Source organism: Leptosomus discolor, chromosome 6, assembly GCF_034619465.1.
Source record: "Leptosomus discolor isolate bLepDis1 chromosome 6, bLepDis1.hap2, whole genome shotgun sequence".
Taxonomy (NCBI): domain Eukaryota; kingdom Metazoa; phylum Chordata; class Aves; order Leptosomiformes; family Leptosomidae; genus Leptosomus; species Leptosomus discolor.
Window position 1 is genome coordinate 38,511,980 of NC_141396.1, and position 22,758 is coordinate 38,534,737.

At 44.6% G+C, this 22,758-nt stretch overlaps 1 protein-coding gene across 2 annotated transcripts in view; it reads left to right on the forward strand.

The window, feature by feature from the left end:
• The first annotated feature begins 8,304 nt into the window (after positions 1-8,304).
• IPMK (inositol polyphosphate multikinase) overlaps positions 8,305-22,758 on the forward strand; it is a 43,689-nt gene continuing 29,235 nt past the window's right edge. For both annotated transcript variants that reach the window (XR_015183528.1, XM_086466457.1), the window contains exons 1-2: positions 8,305-8,539; positions 13,450-13,535. Coding sequence is in view for 1 of the 2 variants with exons in the window: in XM_086466457.1 (XP_086322583.1) it covers positions 8,305-8,539; positions 13,450-13,535 (321 nt within the window). In the remaining variant the exon portion in view is untranslated. The remainder of the gene's footprint in view (positions 8,540-13,449; positions 13,536-22,758) is intronic.

A 22,758-nucleotide genomic window follows, 5' to 3' on the forward strand; every position in this document is an offset into this window, starting at 1 on the left:
TTCATATTCTGAGAGGTGAAGTTCTGAAGCTTCAGACGAGTCTCTCAAGTCATAAAACTATTCCCTGGCATTTGCCAATAAAACATTTTCTGGAGTTTGGGTGTCACGGAAGTGGGCTCCATGAGAAGTCTTTGTTCCCGGGAAGCAAAGATGCAGAAGCAGAGTCTTTGTTGATTTACATCCTGTGAGTTTGTTTTGGAGAAGTGTCACACTTCTAAACGTTGACACAAAGTGGTTAAATTTTATTTTGATGTACATACAGCTTTCTGTGCTGTACCTAAAAGTTCCTGTTACTCATATATGTGAGCTGTTTGAATGTGGTGATGAAAAGAGATACTTGAATTCAAGTAAACAAACTTGTCAGCAGTTGTTGATGAACATCACAGAGAACGCTTCATTTTTTTTTCCTTAGTACCGTATAGGTTATCGTGTTCTGATGGTCTGAGTGCTTGCCTGCTCCAGTGTTTTCTGAAATTTCTGTTCTTTAGTGCTTTCCTCAAATAATCTCTAGACTATGAAGAAAATTGGTTAGTTTTTTACGAAGCTTTAAACATAAAGAAATTCTTCTGCAAACGCACAATTTTTACCCCAGATGGAAACTCCTACATGAAAACGTCGTGCTAATCCTTCATATTAAAGCAGTGAAGGATTCGTGCCCCAGAGTAAAACTGAATTTCTGTTCTACGTTGTTATTTTTCATTAGGAGGGTGAACAAATTGAAGTACTGATTCTGCAGTAATTGAGTGTGACTCATCAAAATAGCCTGAATGTCAAATACGCAAGGGCTGCTATAATCAGCAGTCTTGAAGAGGAGATGGATGTAAGTTACAGGTATTTCTGCACGTTTAATTCAAGTACTGTTAATCTAATGGGTAATTTCAGCTGGAGGAGCCCAGCACTGCAATCACACACTGGTCCACTAGGAGGAAACAAACGCTGTGCAATGGATGCTTGATGTGGGCAATGCTGCTTTTAAGGGGTTTTTAATACCTGCATGTATTTATGTGTGGGTTTTTTTGGGGGGTTGTTTGTTTGTTTGTTCGTTTGTTTTCAGCAGCATTGCTTCTGTCTGAGCCCAGGCATCTAGAAGTGCTGCATAACCATGTTTGGGATTAAGCAGCTTTTCAGGCATGGAGGCTCACGCACTTTGAAGCTAGGAATTGTATCACCAGTTCCCTGACAGCCAGCTGCAGAGCTGACTGCAGGCCCTACTAAAATTTACACCATGTGGCAGTTTGGACCTTGTTCTGGTGCTGCTGGGGTCTGTAAAATTTATCTTGCACAGTTGCACAGCAGTTGGACTGGGATTTTTCTTCTAAGTGTAATACAGCTAGATAAAGAGATGGAAACGTGAGTCACTGCCATATCACAGTCGCTCACTCCAGTAACGGAAGAACCTTTTAGAATAGCAGGAAGGATAAGAACAGAGGCGTGAAACTAAACATTCATTTTGCAAAGAAACCTTGTCAGCTGGCTTCTCTTTAGCCATCCTGAGCATGGAATTTCTTACTAAATTTGGCTTTTGTTTCAATTCCTGAAGCTTCAAGGCTGACAAAACCCACCCAGATCCCCGGCTGGATTAGGTAGAAGAGCACGATCTCCCCATAGCACTTGGGCAGAGAGGGAATGGCGCAACACGGGTGCCAGCAGGCTGAGTTTATCAGCGCTCAGCATCTCTATTTTGGCCTGGTCAGAACATTTCACGTGGACCTGCTGAGAAGACCAAATGCCTTTTCCATTGTCACTGGTACGTCGGACACTCATTCGTCCAGTTGCTTTCTGCACCCAGGCTTGTTGTGCCTTGGTTTTCCTGCTTTGATGAGTGGCTTCTCTGCACTGGCAGAACTATCGTTTTCCTAGAGCTGTCATTAATTTAGAACGGGTACCAGTGGCTGCTGCTTGCAGCTCTCTGCTGCTTGTATTCTACTGTAGCGGTGGTGTAGCTGCGCTGCCTGCAGTGCATAGTGCGTTTCTCAGGCAGGATGATTTCCAGGCTGCCTAATGCTAAGGTTAATGCAGAAAGGAGCTGCATAAAAACTAAACAACATAAAAATAAATAAATCAAACGGAGGGGAGAAACAAGAAGGGGAAAAAGAAGAAATAAAGTGGGGAGGATGGGAGGACAGCATAAGCTGGAAGATTTAACACCATGTAACGTTGCTAGGTGGCAGCAAAAAGGGATAAATCAAATTACAGAAAATGATGTGTTGCATTTCATTATACATCTTAATCGAGCCAAGTGTAAGAGGCACAAAGTGGCTGTTCATTAGCTTCTGGGACTAAGCGGTTCGATTAGGCAAAAACTTAGTCCTTAGAGCCGAAGGGGTTACGTGCCTCACGTAGACATCTGTTACTGTGGTTTTTTCTTCCTGAACTGTTTATGAAATCCCGTGGTACTGAAAGCAACATACACTCATGCTGTGGGTCCCCTGGTAGCAGTCTAATGTCCACTTCCGTAAAGTGTTTAATTAGATGTGCAATTATAATAACTAGAAGCAGTACTTACCGGTACGCTCCCCAAAGTCAGTAAAATCACAGAAGGTTTACGTGATTGTAGCAAAGCAGAATTCAGTCCACCTTTCTCATGTGAAGTTTAGACTGGTAAGAAAGGATTTATTGGCGTTCTCAAGCAACTTCTCTTTTCTTCTATACATACAAGTTGCATATATCTCATGTAAGCACAGAGAGATCATTTCTCTTGTTATTTTTTTTCCTAGCTGAAGACTGAACCATCCCTCCTCTCCAATTTGCACTGCCCTTAATCTGCTCTGCTCTGCATCCTTTTTGTCACACAGACTGCAGTTTTCTTTTGGTGTTTGTGAACGCGTGGCATATTTATACAAAAAAAGTGCCTTCTGCTTTCTAAGAGAAGCATGTGCAGAAAAGAGGAGCTTCCTGAGCATGCCAGGAATTACAGCTTTAACGTGAAGCATTCAAATTTTGGCACACTGCAAGGATCTGCTCAGTAGCTGGAATGTTTGTGCTGTTCAGTCAAGTCAGCTGGCAACAAACACATCAAAATGAATGATTAGGTCACTGACTATGTAACTTTTCTTAAATACTTTTCTGCAGCTGGCAAATATAACCATACATGGGTAAGATGTGGTCAAGACGCGCTGTCTGTTCACCACCAGGACCCTTGCTCGGGACTCGGGTACCAAAACAACAGCCAGAACAGACTGTCACTTCAGTAATTATTAAATTTGTTGCTCTTTTCAAACAGTGTGATCTTGCTCTTTCGATCTCATTCTTGGTTCCAGCATCTGCACGGGTTAAATTACTTTTTAAGGGTTGAAATTCTGTGACTTTGCAGAAAAAGTCTGGGACTAGAATATGTTTTATAGAAGAGACTTCTTAATGCCAGTTGGCAGTGGGTTTAGTCAATAAATAGGTGTTTGATTCTGCTGCTGGTGGAGGCAATGCAAGTAGCCTCTAGGGAAAGACAAAGAGGCATTTTAAATAAACTCTTGGTGTATTAATCATCTTAAATCAAGTACCGGGGCTATCCTAAAGCCTTAGGATGTGACTGGTAAAACGCCATCATGCATTTGTAAACCCTGAGCAACCAGCTGATAGAGATCCAAAGCTGTACTTGGAAAAGCTTTGTTTAGAAAGAAAAAGGGAGTAATCTTTAGCTACCTGTAACACACAAGATCAGGAAATGGTACTAAAGACTTTGCCCTAATGCCTCTGTTTCAGAAAGAAGCACAACTTCTTGCCTGAGGATGTCAAAGCACACACATCTCATAGCTGTTTTCTAGGGCTGGAGGCAGCTAAAACATGTTCCACAAATTTAGACTCTGTACAAGTTGTGGTTTAATTCCATCTTCTGCACGAGTTAATGGTATGTTCCTGTTCTCTGTGAGAGACTAGGCGTGGAAGCCGGACTCAATACGTGGCACGCTGAGGCTACATGTAGCAGCAAAATGATGCCTTTTGTCTTTCAGTGCTCTTCCTGATGTTGCCCAACATTTTGTTGGCTTTTTTTGGCTGCAGACGTACACAAGGCTGATGATCTCAGACAACTATCAACAGTGACTTCAGGATCTCTTCCCTGGGCCATGACAGCCAGTTCCAGGATCAGCATCGAAGAGCTTTGGTTTGGATTATTTTCCTCTACATGCATTACCGCACGTTTATCCACATTGACGCTTCTATGCCAACATTGCGACTTGTTCAGTTTTGTGAGGTCCTGCAGGACTTCTTTGCCGTTGCCATGGCATTTGACTGCCCTAAGGAGGTCAGGAGCATCCAGAGACCTGGAGACTTTGTGTGCGTTCCCTTCTGCGGGTCGTGAATGAAGATGTTGAATAAAACCAGTCTCAGCAAGCACCCGCTGCTGCCTCCTCTCCACCGTGAAGGCCCTTCCATTTGCTTCCCATCCCTTAACCTCCTCCCAGTCCAAAAATGAACCTTTCCTCCAAATTCTGTCCTTAGTTTCATGATTACCAACAAAGAAATAAAATCCAAGGACCCTGAGGAGAAAGGAACTATTGAAATGAGCTTCTCACCTTTATAGTCCTTGCAGCTTTCTAATACAAAACAGACCTCCCAAAATTTACAGCTGTGGCTCTGTGTGTAGAAAAGGTGATCCAGAAAATACACACCTGCCATGAATTAACCTTACAGTCATTTTCAAAATGGACCGTATTCTCTTCAGAGAGTGCTTTTGACACCATCCCTTTGTTTTCATCCTGGAAAACTCCAGATGTACCTGGTTGCCAGGGAGGAGATTAGTGTCAAAGAGTTTGCATCAGTCAGAGCCAAGTAAAATATTAATCATTGTGGGATGTGATGCCTAAGTGACAAGGCAGTAGCTAGGAAAGAAAGCAGGATAGCACCGTTGAGTTTTACTGCTACAACAGACAAAGGTAGTTTAGATTTTCCTTAACAAGAACAAAAAAGATGGCACTGAACTTTTGGTGAATTTAACAAGGGATTAAAACCCCTGAGCTATTTTAAGAGGGTGTGATACAGCAACCCTTCTGCTGTGAAATGGTGAGAAAAAAAGAACTGCAACTCAGCTACAACTTCCACACGGCTGTGACAACATCTGCTGTATGCCGAATGAGCAGGACAGGCCCTTCTGCCCACAGAAGCACCGCTGCAGATGCTCCCACCCATCCAGCAAATTACTGGTTTCACCAACTGATGTTTCTTATGAGGACCACTCGTACGGTCCAGGTTGGCTCTGTCGCAATCTGTTCGGCCGGCAGAAGCGAGGCAAGCGCAGCCGCCTGCTGCAGGAAGTGGCTCTGCGGGCAGCAGGAACCACGTCTCTCGCACAGACCTCGTGCAGAAAACCCGGCTTTGGCAGAGGAGCAGTATTTTTGGCAAGATGGGGAAGAAGTGGCTGTGAACCACGCGAAGGGACAGTGAAAAATCCAGCGGTGCTTGTTGTCAGCATACTTACAGAGTACTAATATTTTGGCCAAGTCCCAGCCCCACTAATCTGTTTACCTAATGTCCCCCTGCACTTCCACTGAAGTATGAGCTTATTTCCTGTACTAAACTACTGTGCGCACGTCTTGCGGTTTGTTATTAACTAGCTGTTGTGTTTGAAAAAGGGCTTTATTTCAGCAGAAGGTGATTCTTTTGTAATCCTCACTCAGTCTGGGGGAGCTTTGCAATCTGCCAGTGAGACATTCTCTTGCAGCACAAAGCAGTTTGTGCAAAATAAATGTGTGCATAATATGTGCTCAGCATTGTTAGTCTTTATGTTGTCATCAGACCGAGTGAAACGATTGATTTCCAGCAACAGAGAGAAAGGGTAATCCAGAATTAAGCCTAATTTTGCCAAATGCATTTTGTTGAGGAGGGTGGATTCCCAGTTGCCTGCCCCTTCTTTAGGAGTTGTTTGCAGCCTCTTTCGCCTTCTCTTTCAGTGCAGTTGCACAGCCTGGGGATGAGATTCCTTGGGAATCTTGCTGGTGGGTTCAGCTTTCAGTGCAAACTTGAAGTACCACACTCTGTGGAGAAATTAATTATTTGTCATTTATGGTATTTTCTTGGTTTCGCTTGTTTTATTTTAGGAGAAGTTCCCAGATAAGATTAGTGAACTCCATGTGCAGAAGAGTGAGGGTGGAATGAGTGAGCGGAAGATAGAGTCTTGCGTCACTTGATTTCTATATGCATAGATCTGACTAAAGCAAATATCAGGGAAAAGGAAACAGTCAGTGTTTACTTACTCCAATTACTCATGCTTTCATATTTCTTTTAATCCCCTCTAGGCCCACTTCTGTTAGCTCTAAAGGTATCTAGAAGCTATTTGTTTATGACTAGATACTTGAATAGCCTTTAAATTCTGATTTTTTTTGCCTTTTAATTTCATTCTTTTTTCCATTAAGATTCCAAGTTCAGGTAGATTGCAGTGTTAGATGGGCACTCAAGCAAGTCTGAAATGCCATCTAGTTTTTTCTCTCTGCGTTTAGACCCAGATCAGGCAAAGTATCTCACATCTCTGCAGGGGGAAATATCCTTCCGCAAGGCTCAGGTTGGCATCCGAACCTTGCAGCAGCTGCTGCTGCTGAGACTGGGAGCATTCTCTCTACCAGACATGTACGACTTGTTCCTTTTTTTTTTCATTGTACTCCTCAGTAATTTTTTTTGTGCAAGGGTTGACCAATCTGTGGTATTCTCTCCTGTGTCAGCAACCCCCTGGGAACATTCAGCACTGGGGAACTGAAGACAGGAGCTTACGCTTGCAACCATCTGACTCCTAATCTTTAAGGCTAGGCAGCAATGACTGATGAGAAGGGGGTATTCGGGAGGGAGAAACCTAAGTTTTCTGAGCAGCCTTGCTACTTCAGAAAGCATCTTGCTGAGTTATTAACCACTGTCTTCCCCATCTTACCCAACGAAGACAGTGAAACCAATTGTTCCATGAACAATGAACTAATGAAAGATAGATTTATATGCTATGCTCCTTCTTCTCATTCTTCAAGACTCTCATTTTTCCCTGTGACCTTCCTATTCCTTTGATACTTAATTTCCCCAGTAAATCCCCCAAATTACCATCCAGTTCTCCCAACCACCTGCCACATCTCCCAGCTATGGGATGGGGATGATGTGGCAAGTAATAGCTGAGTTTACCGCATCGTCGTTCCTCTAATGTCAACGCTGATTCCTGATACATGTATTTTGTAAAACCCGTGGAACATCATATAGCTGCTAAAATTCATCTTTCTGTCTCCAGCCTTGTTTTCCCATTCCTGTGCCCTACTAATGCTAAACACGACTTGATACTGGCGGGTACCGTGGCAAAAGTGCAGATCAACTAATTTTATAAAGGAAAGAAACAGCTAAAAGACAGTAATTATAGGCTAACAAATAGAGCTGATATATGCCCTAGTGAAAAGAAATGTCAGTAAAGTCTCCTAGCCAGGCAGCAGGCATTGGGGTCCTGTGAGTGAATGCAGGGCTGGTGCATGCCTTCCTCCACTCGTGGGGAGTTCAAATTCAGATTAGCGAGTAATCCCTTATCCAGTTTTGATCTGGTGTCAGGGCCTCAAATGCAAGACCAGCACCTACAGACCTTGATAAGGCTCTGTTCTGGACTGCTTTAAAGGTTCTTACCCACATTAAAGGTCTGATATTTACATGCTTCAGTTTGCTCTCGCTTGTAGTCTCTCTGATCTACTGGTGAGAAAATAAAACTAACCTCGGCATGATGGAGAATCGGTACAAAGCTGAAGAGGATTTTGGGCGCATTTCTGGTTACCAAGAAACAGCGGAGGGGGAATGGCCTCTCGCCTGCAAGCAGACGGCTCCGGCCTCACGCTCCCCGGGGAGAGCCGAAGAACGCTGGCCCGGGGTCTGCCGGCGTATCGGGGGCCGTAGGGATTCCCGCGGGTGTGGGTGTCACCGGCCCCTCCGCGGGTTGGGGCCGGTTTCGCCTGCGCTCGGCGGCTGCGCTAGGCCTTGCTGCCTCCGTAGGCGGCCGCCGAACCCAGGCGCTGCCCGCCCCGGCCTCACCGAGGCGCCGGGGCCCGGGCGCGGCCTACCCGCAGGGCCCCGCATCCCTCGCCCCAGCCGCCGCTGCCACCGCGGCTCCGGCAACCCCTGCCCCGGGCCTGGCCGTGCCGGGCCAGGCGGCGGAGGCGGAGCCGCGTCCGGGGCGGGGCGGCGCTGCGGCCAGTCGCTGCCTCAGCGGCGGGGTGGGCGGCGCGGCGCGGCGCGGCGCGGGGTGATGGAGCCGCGGGCTCTCGCCGCCCGTTCCCCGGCACGCAGCGCCCGCTGAGGCCCGCCCGCCGCCGCAGCGCGGCCGCCCCTCGCCTCCCGCCGCCAACCCCCCAGCCCCGGGAAATGGCCACGGAGCCCCCGCGGCTGGCGCCGCCCGCGGCGGGGCGTCCCGAGGGCGGGCGCGGGCGCTGCGCGGGCGGCGGACGCGGCGAGGCGGAGGAGGCCGCGGCCCAGCCGGCGCTTGGCGCCTCCCCGGGCCCCGCGGCGGCGGCGGCGGGGGGCCGGCGGCGGGGGCTGAACGGCTGCGTGCCGCTGTCGCACCAGGTGGCCGGGCACATGTACGGCAAGGATAAAGGCGGTGAGCGGCGGCGGGGCGCGGGGAGGGGGGCGGTGGGGGCAGCGGCTGGCCGGGCCGGCCGTGAGGGGCTTCCCCGTCACCCGCGCCCTCCCGTTTGTCTGAATTCTTCCAGACCTGGTTGTGACGGGGCGGCGAGGCTTCAATTCCCCTCACGTCCCGCTGGCGGCACCCGGCGGCTCTGCTGTTGGCGGGGGATTGGGTGTCGGTGAGGGGCTGTCGGTGACAGGCGTGAGCTGCTCGCCGGCGGCGGGAGGGGGACAGAGACAGCACCTGAGGAGCGGCTGGCCGGGCTCCCCGCCCCTCTGGGTGAGCTCCCGCCGCCCGGGCCGAGCTGCGAGCACCTGTTCGTCCCATCGGTGCCTGCCTCAGCGGGGCGGGGGTGTCGGTGCTGGGGTCAGGTGGTCACTCGGTGGTCCCTGGCCAAGGTCCGTGGCTCCTTCCCTCTGAGGGCTGGAGGGGCTGGCAGAGCTCGACCGGGCTGTGCGGGTTGTGGGCGCAGAGGTGCCGAGTGTCTGCCTTCTGGTGGTTTTCATAGATGGCAGTGGCCCGTCAGGAGAGCGAACGGGAACCTTTAAGCCAAAGGGCCTCTGCAGTTCAGCTTCGTTTTAACAGGCACCTTTAAAAAAGTGAGACGTTAAGTAACAGCCTGCTGGTACCCTCAGAATGTGTGTTGAAACTATGCTTTATCTAAAGGGAACCCCCAAACCTATGGCTGCCAGAAACTTCAGCAAAATACTAGTAAGCGATTTACCAACCAGGGGTTACTTCTTAGCTGCTTGTTTATTTGAGGTAAGTCTGAACCAATGGTTGACAGTACAAATATCGTGAGCATACAACATTTTTGAAGCGTGCCTCTGCTAGCTTTAAATTACTATTTTAATTCCAGGTTGAGGAGTGAGGTGTTGGCTCTTCTGATGAAGGTGCTGTTTGACATAGGTAGTGGTCATTGCCAGAGCACACAGCCAAGTTAATGTTGCCAAATGGCATTTCTCACCCTTCCAGGACATCACATTTGGTGTGGCTCCTGCCTCTGAGCCAAATGTAAGGTATACATCCATTCAGCTCTCAGTGTGCCCTTTGAGAGCAGCTATAATGAGTACTTCTGTCATATTGCCTTTGAACCCTGTAGGTAGGAACTGCCTCTGATGAATAAGCCAAGAGCTGAACTTCAGAACCCCTTCAACCGTCAGTGACTGGAATTACAACATTAATGGCACTGTGAGTTTGTCTTATCTACAGCCTGCGTCCATGGCATGACTTGCTGCTGATAATCTCCACAGCAAAGTAATTCTTGTCCCTTGCCCCTCCTGAAGTCGGTGCAATAAAATGTTGAGGGATGTGCGTTGGATCCTTGGAGCTGTACATCTTCCTCGTTGTTCATATGACATGGGGTGGGATCAGGCAAAAAAGTCTCGCTTCAGGGACAGCCTCACCTTTGGCACGTCAATTTTATTGCAGTTGGATCAAGACAACTGTGATACACCCTTTGTATTGTGGCTGTAGCTCAAATGGATTAGGTAAAGCTAGCTCCACTACATCCAATGAGTAAGACCAGGCCTTTCCTTCAGGGGTACCACCGTGGTTGATGATCTCATCCTAGAAACTGAGTTTTGCATTTAGGTGAAGACCAGAGCTGCTGTGGCACTCATGGCGCTCTCGTAACTGAATCTTCTCATTTTATTTCTTTACAGATGTTGTATGTAGGAGTGCAGGCAGTCAAGAAGCTAAAGATACAGGGTCATGTGTAATTCTGCAGTGCTGCTTCCCATGGTGTCTTTGTTGTGAAGCTAGTGGCCAGATGTTTGGATATATGTAGTTGCTAATAGCACTGGTAAGGAATATCACAGACAATCTGTATGTCAGAATCTGTGAGAACTTTAAGCATGTGTGAGGAGACCTGTGTGTCTTCTACCTTCTCTGCTGCTTTTTCTGCCTTTTCTTACAGTAGTCCTGCTATTTTCTGTTCTGCCCTTTTCTACCCCGTTGAACCTTTAGCATTTTAGAAGCCTAAAGCTATAAAACCAGTATGCCTTTTTGTCGGGATACCTCTATTGCTATGCTTACAACATGGCAAATGTGCCTTGAAGGTTGTACTGAGCTGTTTACTGATTCAAGTTCAGAGCCTTCTTTGTTCTGCCCAGCTTCCTTCTGTGTGTCACTGCTGTCTGCTGCACTCGACTTCCCTTCTGTCCCCACATACAAATACGCAGAGGACTTGAAGGTATTAGAAGTATTTTTTAACTTTTTTTTTTTTTTTTTGGCTAAAGTACACCTTAAAATTTCTTTGCCACAGGGTTCCCACCCTCCTGAATACCTTTCCATTTTCCCTTTGCTCCCTGTGGCTGTTACCGCTGCGCAAAGAAAGGGCTCTAGCAGTCTCCTTGCATGTACGCGTAGACCCTCAGCTTCTGGGCATTACAATTGTTGAATGCTGTGTTAGGTATTGCTTCCCCTGGAAGAGAGTAAATCGTGTAGTAAGTGAGGTAACCACCTTGGGTTGTGGTTTAGTTCTGTAGGCAGGTGGAGAGAGACAGGAGCTGATGGGATACACCACCTTACAGAGCCTCCTGCACCTGGCCGTGGTTTGGTGCTTGTACCTGCAAAGTGCTGGAGGTCCCCAAGCCGTTAGCAGGATTCTGCAGCTAAAGGAGCCAGTCTCTTTCAATGTAACTTGCTCGGTCATGCAAATCACAAAACTTCTAACTCTGGCTGCTGTTTTCCCAATGCAAAGGTTAAAGTGGCACATGCATACTGGTCAGTCCTTGTGAGATACCCTTGGAGGACAAAGGATCTTTTCTAAAGTAAATGTTCACTGTGTTTGTGCAGAACAGGTTTTGTCTATAGTTCAGTGAAGCATGTGGGTTGGATGTGATTTTTTTTGTTTGGTTGTTTTTTTTGTTTAGAAGTGTGCGTACATCTGTATTGGTTATTTTTGCAGTAGATTTGAGTTTCAGGCTGCTAGCAAGCTTTGCATGCAGAGCCATAGAGAAATATTTGTGAGATATTTCAGAATTTTAATTTTGGTATAATTCTACCTATTCAGAGATGTTAAATTGCTTATTCATATATTAAAACAATACTACCACCGGTCTGTGTTGAAAAACCCCAGGCACCCTAGAACAAAACCATGACCGATATCCATTGAGTATGGTCTGCAGGTAATGGTATCTCTCGTTGTTGTTGTAGATCAGAGGGAAGGTTATGGAGTTTCAGCGTTCGTGGTGAGTGTTGAAACATGAGTCTTTGGTTTCCAGGCCTGCCTCAGTCATGGCTACATTACTAGAGGTGCTCCAGTCTGTCAAGAAATCCAGAGGATGAGGGCATTTTAGGCAATGTCAGGTTATATAAAACTCCTTAAGTAACACGTATCAATCCAATAGCGTATGGGTTCTACTTCCAGGAATATTTGCCTGGTCTTTCTGCCTTGTAGATTGTCTACTTGTCTTATCATCAGAGCCAACATGCAGATTGTGAGGAGTATGTGCTATAAAACCTTTCTTTAATGTTGTGATGGTTAGTGGTTCACGTTCAGCATGCATGCCATTCAAATACTTTGTGCACTTTGCAAAGTGGTTCCTAGCACGTGTAAAAGGGTGCGGGGCCGAGGGGAAGAAGCTATTGTGTTTTGAAGATATTGTGATAGTCTGTGCATTGTTGTGTGGTGATATTGTTCGAGTTCTGGAAAGTACACAAAATGCAACTTTCAGCAAGCAACATGACTCCAGAGCTGTTTTATGCATCTCTTTGAAACCACTCTTTGTTCATTGGCGGAGCCAACTAATGAAACAACTTTTCTAAGTCTGGTGGTTGTTTTAAAGTAAGTATCTTAGGCTCTAAAGATATTGTTTAGTTTCCAAGGCGGCACAACAGAGCCCATTCAGAGATAATGCTTTCTGAAAGGTGAAAACACAATTGCTGTTCCAACTGCAAACTTTTTTTGGGACACAAAGCTCCTGGCTTGTTTAACTGTATTTCCTCAAGTGATAAGCTGAAGACTGAATCTATTTTGGATACAGTTGTCGTTTTTGCTTCCCATCTAAGCAAAATAAGTTACTGTCTAAAAGGCTATGGATAAATCCTAGGAGAAAGTTTCTTTTCCGGAAGTGGGTTTTTCTTTCTCCCTTGCAACTGATGATCTTGAAACTTAGAGCACATGTCACAGGGATGGAGTTACTTTTCTCCATTCTTGCCTGTATCTATCTCTTGAGTACCCTCAGATACTCAGCTGCATTTCTTATGCAGCTACTTGGCAATATTGCTGACTGGAGAATCATTAAGGCTCTTTCAGGAGGATATTTTGGTTTGTTTTTTTTTTAATGCAGTCATGGTGAAGGTGGTTGCCTGGCCGAGGTGAAATTCTGTATTGTAATGGGTGATAAGAGAAGTAGCATCTGGTTAGCATGGAGTGCTATAGGGGTGTTACTTCTAGTAATATGGAAGTGCTCTTTCAATGCCACTAGTATAGAAATACATTCACAGGACATATATCTCTATTTTAGCTAATGAGAAATTCATTACACTTGGTACTAACTCCTCTAAATTCTTGGCATTGTTGGTAAAACAACTTATCTGTTATTTAAAAAGGGAGTGTCTATGTAATCTTCCATAGCTGAATTAATGTTTTTTTAGGTGGAACTTTTAATGTCAAATCCCAGTGTTGTGTTGGCCTTGAGCAGAATTAGACCCAGGAAATCATCTTATGGCTAGAAAAAGAGGAATGCAAGCAAACCTCTGCTAAGGGTTTTGTGCAGGAGCTGCCAGTTTCCACTGTACTGTGCGCGTGCTGAAAGCAGCACAACTGTTCAAACAGGCTGTCCCTGATGGTGTATTTGCTATTTCTGAGGAGGGATAAAAAAAAAAAGAGCTGTATCTTTTAAAACTAAGCTCTGAAGGAAGTGCTTCTTTTCCAGGTATACTGCAGCATCCAGATGGGACTGTCCTAAAGCAGCTGCAGCCACCACCTCGCGGTCCCAGGGAGCAGGAGTTCTACAACAAGGTGAGGGTCCTGCAGCGTGGAGGGAGCTGGGTTGTTGTAGGTGAGGTGATGAGTGTGCTTCCTGTAGAAGTACATCCTCATTGTTGTGGTTGGGAAAGTGCAACCTGAATGTCTGAATGGTAGGTCACTGACAGCACTGTCATGGTATCTGTGGGCTCTCTAGAGTTTTCTCCTCTTTCACTGTCTGTCCTCATGCCCAGCCTTCACTCACAGGATTTAAGCTTGCTTATTTGCTCATGGGACAGTGGGGTTTTCACAGCATCTAAGATTTTATTGAAAAGCCTTGTATTATCTCCATCTATGATTAAAAGGTGGTATGTTTGATCCCATCTTTCTCATGTTGCTGAGTGTCTCAGAATTGATTGCATCTAAATTTAGCATGTCTTACACTTCCATCTAATCTGGTTTATTCCTAGAAGTATTGTTCTGTTCACAGTATTAAAAATGTTCCCTGTATTAAAACTCAGCTCCTTTAAAAAGTCAATAAAAAGTGAAACTCTCCAGCTGTTTTAACTTTAGTTTGTTGTATTTTTCATATGGCTTCTCTTGAGTTTGCTTTATCAGTAACTTTACTAATACAAACCAGGAAAGCTGTTGCTTGTTGCTTTATGACGGTAAACTGTTTTTGGAGCCTCTTTCCCTTACCGACTTACCTGCCCGCGATAGTCCGTTGCATGTTTTTTATGCCAGTTTGGTATGTCATCCCTTTCCATGGCTTATTAGGTATGAAGAACTGTAGAAATCTTCATGCAGGATGGGAGAGGAGCCTCAAGACCCTCTCTTTGTTGTGTTGTTTGGTTTGTTTTTCTTACTTCCGCTCCCCTGAAGGATATTAATTTAAGTTATCAAAAAACCTTATGTATTTTGTGGAAATGTCTCACATTGAAATGGACTAAGCAACATGCATGCTGTAAGTGAACAATGTGTTTGCATACTAACATTACTCAATTCTCATGATGGGACTTCTAGACAAAACAGCAGCTCTGGAATTAGTAGGACCTCAGTGGGAGCCAGTTAAATCTAAATGTAAATATTTTTCTGAGGTTTCTCAGTGACTGTCATTTAGATGAGGTTAAGAAAGCCTGAGCGGTAACTCTTCAGTAGAAGGAGAAAGCTTGAACAGACTCCTTTAAGTGCCAGGCTACTTACTCTTCTGTGAAATCCTGCGGTACAGACAGTATCGTGCTATCCCTGTCTAAAAGCTTAAGCATTGCTTAGATGTTAGCCGTTCACAGCACAGGCTTTATCATTCTGCCTGTTGCTTAGACTCCCGTGACAAGCTGTGATCAAGACCCTGGGCAAAATCTTTGCGAAAGAGGTCTGTATTAGTGCTCTTGTTACTATGCCATGTCATAGTGGAAGAGGTTGGGTCTCGATGCTAGTAACTTCCAAAGTTAGCTGCAATTATGTCTTCCAGGGCCTGGCGGGGTCATTTCCAACACTCAGGTTTTTTTGTTATAAGCCATTTGGGAAAGGGGTTGGGCAATTCTTGAAAAATAACAGAGAAAAGCAAAGGTATATATGCAATTAGTTATGCGTGAACTAGAATGCCTTTTTGTGGGAGAAGGGGAGGAGAGCAAACGCGTGTGTGTTATGTAGGTGAAAGTACAGGAGAAAGGTCTTGGGGATTTGTTGCTACTCGATGATTACTATCTTGCTCTCGGGCAAGAGCCATGTGATGTGGGATATAGACACCTAAGCACTACATGTGATTGTTACAAGATGAGTATTACTGCAGATTGTGAGGTTCAGTGTCAGGTATGGTTTCACATACAGCTTCAGCTGATAAAATACCTCATTGCTGCCAAGAGGGAAAGGCCTTTCTTCCCCTTTTTTACCATTTACCTTGTGCCCTGCTGGTACTTTTTGGACATCGATGAACTGATTATTTAAAAGACAGCAAAACTTCCTTGTGTTGGTAGTCTTCTGTCAGTTTTAATGATTGAACAGATAACCATTGGGAACAACAGCAAGACTGCCCTGTTTTGGTGCCTGGGCGCAATGCATCCTGTGGTCTATAATCAAAAGAGGTGTTATCACCTTGGAGTAGGCTAATGGAGCCTTCAGAGAATGGGGGAAGGAGAATTTTACCACTTCTTGAGACAAGGGATTATTTACAAGGCAGTCAGGTACAGGAGATGGTGAGAAACAGTGCAGAAACGAAACAAGTGATAACAAGACTGATGAATCCCAGGCTGTCGCTTTGTCAGGACTAGACAGTCTGTTGATAAGATTAAACCAAAATATTACCCATTAGTATATGTGGATTAATTGTGACTTTGTTTTCATTTCTGCACCTCTGTTTTCCTGTGTGCTTATAACTGTTTTGTCTGTAGTGATAGATCAGTTACTGCATGCTACCTTATCCTGGCCTGAATTCAGATTAGTACTCTAGTACCTGAGCCAGAAACAGTGGGGTGTTTACTTATGGGTAGAGCAAACCTCCTCAGCTGAAGTAATTGAGAACCTCTGTTGTTTATGGTAGCAAGAAGATGAGGATGTCTCAGATTCAGCCGCACAAGTCAGCTGGAGAGCAGGTATCACAGATGTGAGGCAGAATTGTCTTCCACTAACCAGCAGTGACCAGGAAGCAGTATTTCAGCAAGCAGTCTGAGTGCTCATGAGCTGAAGGTTTCAGGGAATGTGTCATGATAGAAGATAACGAGGCATTGAGAGACGTTTGACTATAACTGATATATTTAACCTGATACCAGGCAGATATTCTCTTCTGTCTGGCCAAGGCAGTCTTGTCTTCTGAAACTGCTGGATTTGCCTTCAGCTGGATGTGTAAACATGACAGAGGGCCATAGCCTGCATCAGCAAATCATCAGAAGTTTCTTTCCTCTGGATATTGCTGGATTATTTTCTATTGAGCATGAAGCTGAGTGCTCACTGGTAGAGCCCAAACAAAATGGGCTTCCATTTTGGAATGGAAACTTAAGCAAGACACTGTAGTATAAAATACTAACAATGATCTGAAACCTGCTAAGTTGGTGGCAACTGGCAGTTTTGAAGAATTTCACAGGTCTCTGTCAAAGTGGAAAACTGGAATCAGACTGCCATTAGGTTACCTTTCTGTTTTACTGTTAGTATATTTTCAATTTAGCAGTTAAAAACCCCACAACCCACTCTCTGAATACAGGTCTTCTTTCTTAAGGGATTATTTCACCAAGTAAACCAAATTTGTATCTCTACTACAGCAATACGTGTCATTCTGTACTGATGGGGTAATCATAGAATGGTTTGGGTTGGAAGGGACCTCAAAGATGATCCAGTTTCAACCCCCTGCCATGGCCAATAAACCAGGTTGCTCAAAGCCCTGTCCAGCCTGGCCTTGAACACTGCCAGGGAGCGGCATCCACAGCTTCCCTAGGCAACCTGTTCCAGTGTCTCACCACCCTCAGGGTGAAGAACTTCTTCCTTGTATCTAGTCTAAACCTGCCCTCTCCCAGCTTCCAACCATTGACCCTCATCCTATCACTGCAGGTCCTTGTAAAAAGTCCCTGCCCAGCCTTCTTGTAGGCCCCCTTCAGGTACTGGAAGGTCGCTATAAGGTCTCCCCGGAGCCTTTTTTCAGGCTGAATAAGCCCACCTCTCTCAGCCTGTCCTCGTAGGAAAAGCGTTCTAACCCTCTGACTATCTTGGTAGTCCTGCTCTGGACTTGCTCCAACACCTCCATGTCTGTTGTGCTGGGGTCTCCAGAGCTGGATGCAGCACTCCAGGTGGGGTCTCACGAGGGCAGAGTAGAGGGGCATAATCTCCTCCCTCAACCTGCTGGCCACACTTGTTTTGATGCAGCCCAGGATATGGTTGGCTTTCTGGGCTGCGAGCGCACACTGTTGGCTCATGTTCATCCTATCATCCACCAGCACCCCCAAGTGTCCTTCTCCTCAGGGCTGCTCTCAATCCACTCATGGCCCAGCCTGTATCTGTGCTTGGGGTTGCCCTCACCTGGATGCAGGACCTTGTGCTTGGCCTTGTTGAACTCCATGAGGTTTGCGCAGGCCCACCTCTCCAGTCTGTCCAGGTCCCTCTGGATGGCCTCCTTTCCCTCCAGCCTGTCAACCACACCACGCAGCTTGGTGTCCTCGGCAAACCTGCTGAGGGTGCACTCAATCCCACTCTCCATGTCGCCGTCAACAATGTTAAATAGTATTGGTAATGGCTTGCCGTGATTCTGTGTTATGAGGGAGAGGAAAAAAGAGTATGATAAGATTATCATGAATACCTTCTATGATAAAATGTAGTAGAACAATGAGCTGTTGTTGTCATTGTTAATAACTTACTATGTATTACTTAAGTTATCATTGGAGTGTGACATTCCAGTGGTAATGTCCACTTTATTGAGTTCTGTAAATATGAGTAATTATCAAATCAAAATAATAACAATTTAATTTTCTTCCTGCAAACTCCCTTCCTGTACCTGAGGGCATGAACTTCTTAGAAACATAGGCTGCCTAGCCATGGAGTGTTTTACCAGGTCTTCTGGTATCCTTACCTGGGTAAAAAAATTTGGATTTTTTTTTTTAACCTTAAATAGCTACAGAGTGGTTTGTTTTCAATAGGTATGAGCAGCAAGAGAATGAAAAAAATTGCAGTAGAAGGGTTGTGGTTTTTTAAGGACTATCTACACTGGTGATCATTTGTTTCCATCCAATGGAAATACACAGTGAGAATGTGTAGGCAGAGGCATTCTGAAGGACTGCTTTTAAAAGAGCTTTGGGAGGGAGCAGTGTAGAGAGATATGAAAACAGGAAAATAGTGTTTGAGAATGTAGTGTAATTTATTATGTAGTAGTGACCCATTTCCATTAGAGAAAATAAATTGGTAAAATGCAGTATACGTTTATGGTAGGCTGCCTACACATGCATACGGAGAAATCCACAAAAGCAGGTTACTACTTGGTGTGGTTTAGTATTTGGCTTCATCCAGCTTTATGCCAGGGTGCATTTGTACATGCTGAAACAGTCTGATTTAATTCAGAAGTGCTGGGAGAGGGAAGGGAAGAAGCTTATCAGCCCTGCTATGGTGATGTCCTCTGGCAGATGAGTTGGGAAGTGTGAGAAAAGCATCCTTTGAAAAGGTTAGTGCAGTCAGTGTAAGGTAAAACCTCCCTGCTTAGCTGGGTACCGAGCTCTTGTCTCAGACGTGTCAGGCTGTATGCAAGAGCACTGTATGCTAGCATAGCTCTCTTCCTATTTAAGAGCTGTCCTCTTCAGCACAGGGTTTTTCTTAAAGGGTTTTTCTTAATTTGTCATGTCAAGAATGTCGCGTTGCAGAAACTACTGTCCTGTTGGTGCCCTGAAGAGGGGAAGGAAGCTGGAATGTCAGGCAGCTGCTTTTGCGGGCACAAAAGGACAGAGCTTGGGCTGTGAGTGTTTAAAACTGAGAGAGAATTTACAGTTGTTGAGGTTACCTTTGTGACTACAGTTTCCTACGAGCTGCGTGTTTAGCACTAAGAGATGGAGTGTTTCTTATGTTCAACAGAACAAGTGAAGGTTGCTGAACTGTTCTGAAATGGCAGCTTTTTCACTTATGATTTCTGACATCCGCTCAGTGGGGCTGTAAACCTGTGTTACTGTGTGTACCTGTTCTGAGCATGGCATACTGAAGTCTTAAAGGTTGCTAATGCAGTAGCTAATAAACTGTGATTTTATGCTTAACAGATCAATAAATGTTTCTGTAAACTTTTATTTGGATTGCCCTTCTGCTCTGCTACAGTGACTGCGTGGTGCTTGGGGTATGACTAGTACACCTTCTCTCCTCATCCTGCCGGCTGAAAACAGTCCTGAAAAAGCTTTTGCAGCATGGATAACTTCCAGTGCTTACCATTTTTCTCCCCTCTTTGCTAGTGGCTGCGTGTCAGCATTGTCATGGCTGGGTCTTATGATGTTGCCGAGGCACGGCTCCAGGTAACATACCTGCAATACTATAAAGTTTCCATGGCTGTTGTAACACAAGTCTTAAACAAATTCTCAGGTGCACTTGTCCCAGAGTGAAAGGGTAATTTGGGGGAATTGGAATGAAAAGGTGGATGGGGTTCTCCCAGTCCCAGCTCAGCTCAGGCAACCTTCTGCCTCGATCCCAGTGCTTGGGAACCAAGGGAGCTGGTTCACCCCATGTAACATTGGGGAAAGATATTTGGGCTAGTCATCTGGCTGTTCTGGATAACAGATCTTCTACCTATCGCCAATTAATGACAGCTCTGTTAACTGCTGTAGTATTAGTCTGAAAGTTCAGGGTTCAAACCCTGCTGACATATAATATGAATGCAAGGAAGCTGTTACCGCTGTAGATAACCAAAATTGTTTTTCACTCTTGTTACGTGTCCTGAAAACAAAGCCAGGATGTAAGAGACACAAATAGCTCCAGCATGTAAAAAGATTTACATTAGTTAGGTGAGAGTCAGGCACTTGAAAGCTAGGAAGTCATGGTTTCATCGTTGCCTGCACAATTGATCTGAACTTTTGTTGGATGCATTCTAATGTAGCTTTCAACAGGGCAGTGACATCTTTCAGCTTTGTTTCCCCTAAACAACTTACTAACAACTCATTCTACAGCCTGACGTAAGGCAGAGTTTATATTGTTTGTGCAACTTTTGCTGTCTCTCTTGTAACAGTCTTTTGAGTTTGACTAGAGGATAATGTGTTAGTGAAGACCCAATTACATTAATATTCCTGAAGCCGTATTTCCTTGTGCTTCTGTGGTTACAGAGGACAAATGTGCAGGAAGTACGCCTGTTCGGACTATTATCAATAATCTTCTCCTTACTGTTTTATTTATTTCATTTTCAATAACCTGTCACTACTCCTGTGCTGTGGCTTTTCATTACTGCTTGATGCTTTCTTCTTGTTTGCGTTGTCTCATTTTAATTAGTATTCAAGCAGCTTCAGGCAGTGCAGAAGACTTCTGGTGACTTCCCTCCCCCTCCATGGCATAACATCAAGCCAGCAGCCTGAAAGATGTGTTTTGGCCTGGAAGCTTTTGCATAGAGTTGCAAGAACTGACTCATAAGGCTCAGTCCCCTTTCAGCCTATACAGCACAAATCACGATAAGGCAGCCTGTGTTCTGTAAACTGTTCTCTGCTAGTGACGGAAAAGGAAAGGGATTGGGGAGGCAAAGTATGTCTTGCTTCAGGATGAATTGCCCTATTTTGTAAATGCAGTTAACTGGTTTTATAGTCTTGATTTAGATGATTATGCTTGACTGAAAAAGGAGTGGATGATGGCCATCGTGCTGCTATTGTGTACCAAAATATCCTTATCCCATGATCAAGTCTCCAGCTAAGGTTCTGATTTTCAGTCTTGTATGGACAAAGTTTGGAGAAATAGGGTGCACAGTTCTCTTAACATCTGACTTTGGGGATGAAGTGCCTTGCCCAAACCTTTCATTACTACTGCGTTCAAAGCTGTAGCTCAGCATCCTGAGAGGTTATCTTTGGCCATGTCTCGTTCTGGTACATCCAGATCTGCTGCACCTCCAGAAGAGGTAGCCGTACTGAAGCATTTGGATTACCTGTTTGCAAACGTAGCCAGCACATCTGATACAATCCATTTCTGCCCTTGGCATCATTCCTCCTGCTGAGAAACTTGTCTGGGAAGGATTCTGTTTTGCTGAGGAATATGCAAATTTAAGTTCCCAAACCAGTGTGTGAAATTGCCTCACACTCTGTACTTTAGACCATGAGCCTGGGCAGAAGTACTGTAATAAAAGGAAGGACATGCAGTACTCCTCAGCTAATGAGAAGAAAATGGCTTTTTGACCAAATTGTGAAATACGGGCAGCTTGTATTCAGATCTTTTTCACATTAGGAGTTGTCTAAGAGAGATGAAGGATGAAGTGTAGGTCTAAGAATCTGCTGAGTTCTTACTACTGTCCTATAACAGTCACTTTCTTGTACTTCAGATCACTATTAAATGATTGAAAGCCTACTGTACCAGGACAGTATGACTTTAAAAGTGTGGCAGCTTTTTGCAATTCTTGCACTGTGTAGCAAAAACAAGTTTGGAAGGGATGCACCACGCAGTAGAAGGTCTGGTGGGCATCTGTTCCCCGTGCTCCTTGTGTACTGTGTGCACAGAATAAACTACAACCTGCTTTAATAAATCTAAGAAAACTTCATAAAAGGAGACAGTAAAAGGCCATTATTACAATTTGGTGCTATCGGGGAACTACGGGGTGGAGTAGGTTATAGACTGGGTAGTCTACAGTCCATGCTGTGTACATAAGCAAGAAGAAAAATCCGGTTCTCTTATCAATGTGATTTTGAAGAAGATTTCTTCCTGAGAGTAGATCTGGGTAGGAAATAAAGCAAAAATGCATTGTTTAAATGTGCATATCCACATGTTAAATTGGATTAAGTTACAGTACAGTGTTCCTGCTATGCTAGCAGGTCATGCAAGCACTGACTTTTTTTCAGGCTGGATCAAATATTATTTAAACTTCAATTCAGTCATGAATGTTTCAGAATATGGATAAACTTACTAAAGGTATGTTTGGGTTATACAGAAAATACAGTACTTCGTGCATTATAAGTTTATTTAAAAGAAAGATGTGGTTGGTGGGCTGCCAGTATGGGATTGAGGAAAGTGTAGGTTGCCTCCTTGAAAGAAAAGGAAAATAAATTCAGTCTCTGAAAGCAAGAATTCCAGTTTCCAGATTTAAAAAAAAAAGTCTTGTAATATTAGAATATTGTGTAAAGCCAGGACTGTGTATGTTGTGGAAAGATGTCAATCACTAGTAAATATGGTGGAAAATAATGTAATGTTTTAGTGTGTTCTTGGTCAGCCAGGTATCAGATTAACCATAAGTAAATTAAAAACTCTGTTAAATATTATGTTGAATGTCGCACTGTGCTTGTTAAAATTCCTGTAATATCCAGTACTTAGGGAGCAGTTTGGTAGCAATTATTTTTCAGTCTTTGAGTATTTAATTTTCTGAGTGCTTGTGTGTATTATATGAATACACGTGTGTGTGTATATACACATAAATATATCTCTGTGTATATATATAAAAATATATACACACACATACATATTTGTGTGTGTGTATATATATGTAAAAAAAAAAATATATATAAAAAAAAAATCTTCTTGACAAAACAAATGACTTGGCTCACTATGCCTGAGTGTAACAGGGTCCACTTACCCAGGTTTTTTTCTCTGCCTTACTGGAGCAGACTGATCAAAGACTTCCTAAGGTTTCTTTGTGGTGTTATTACTG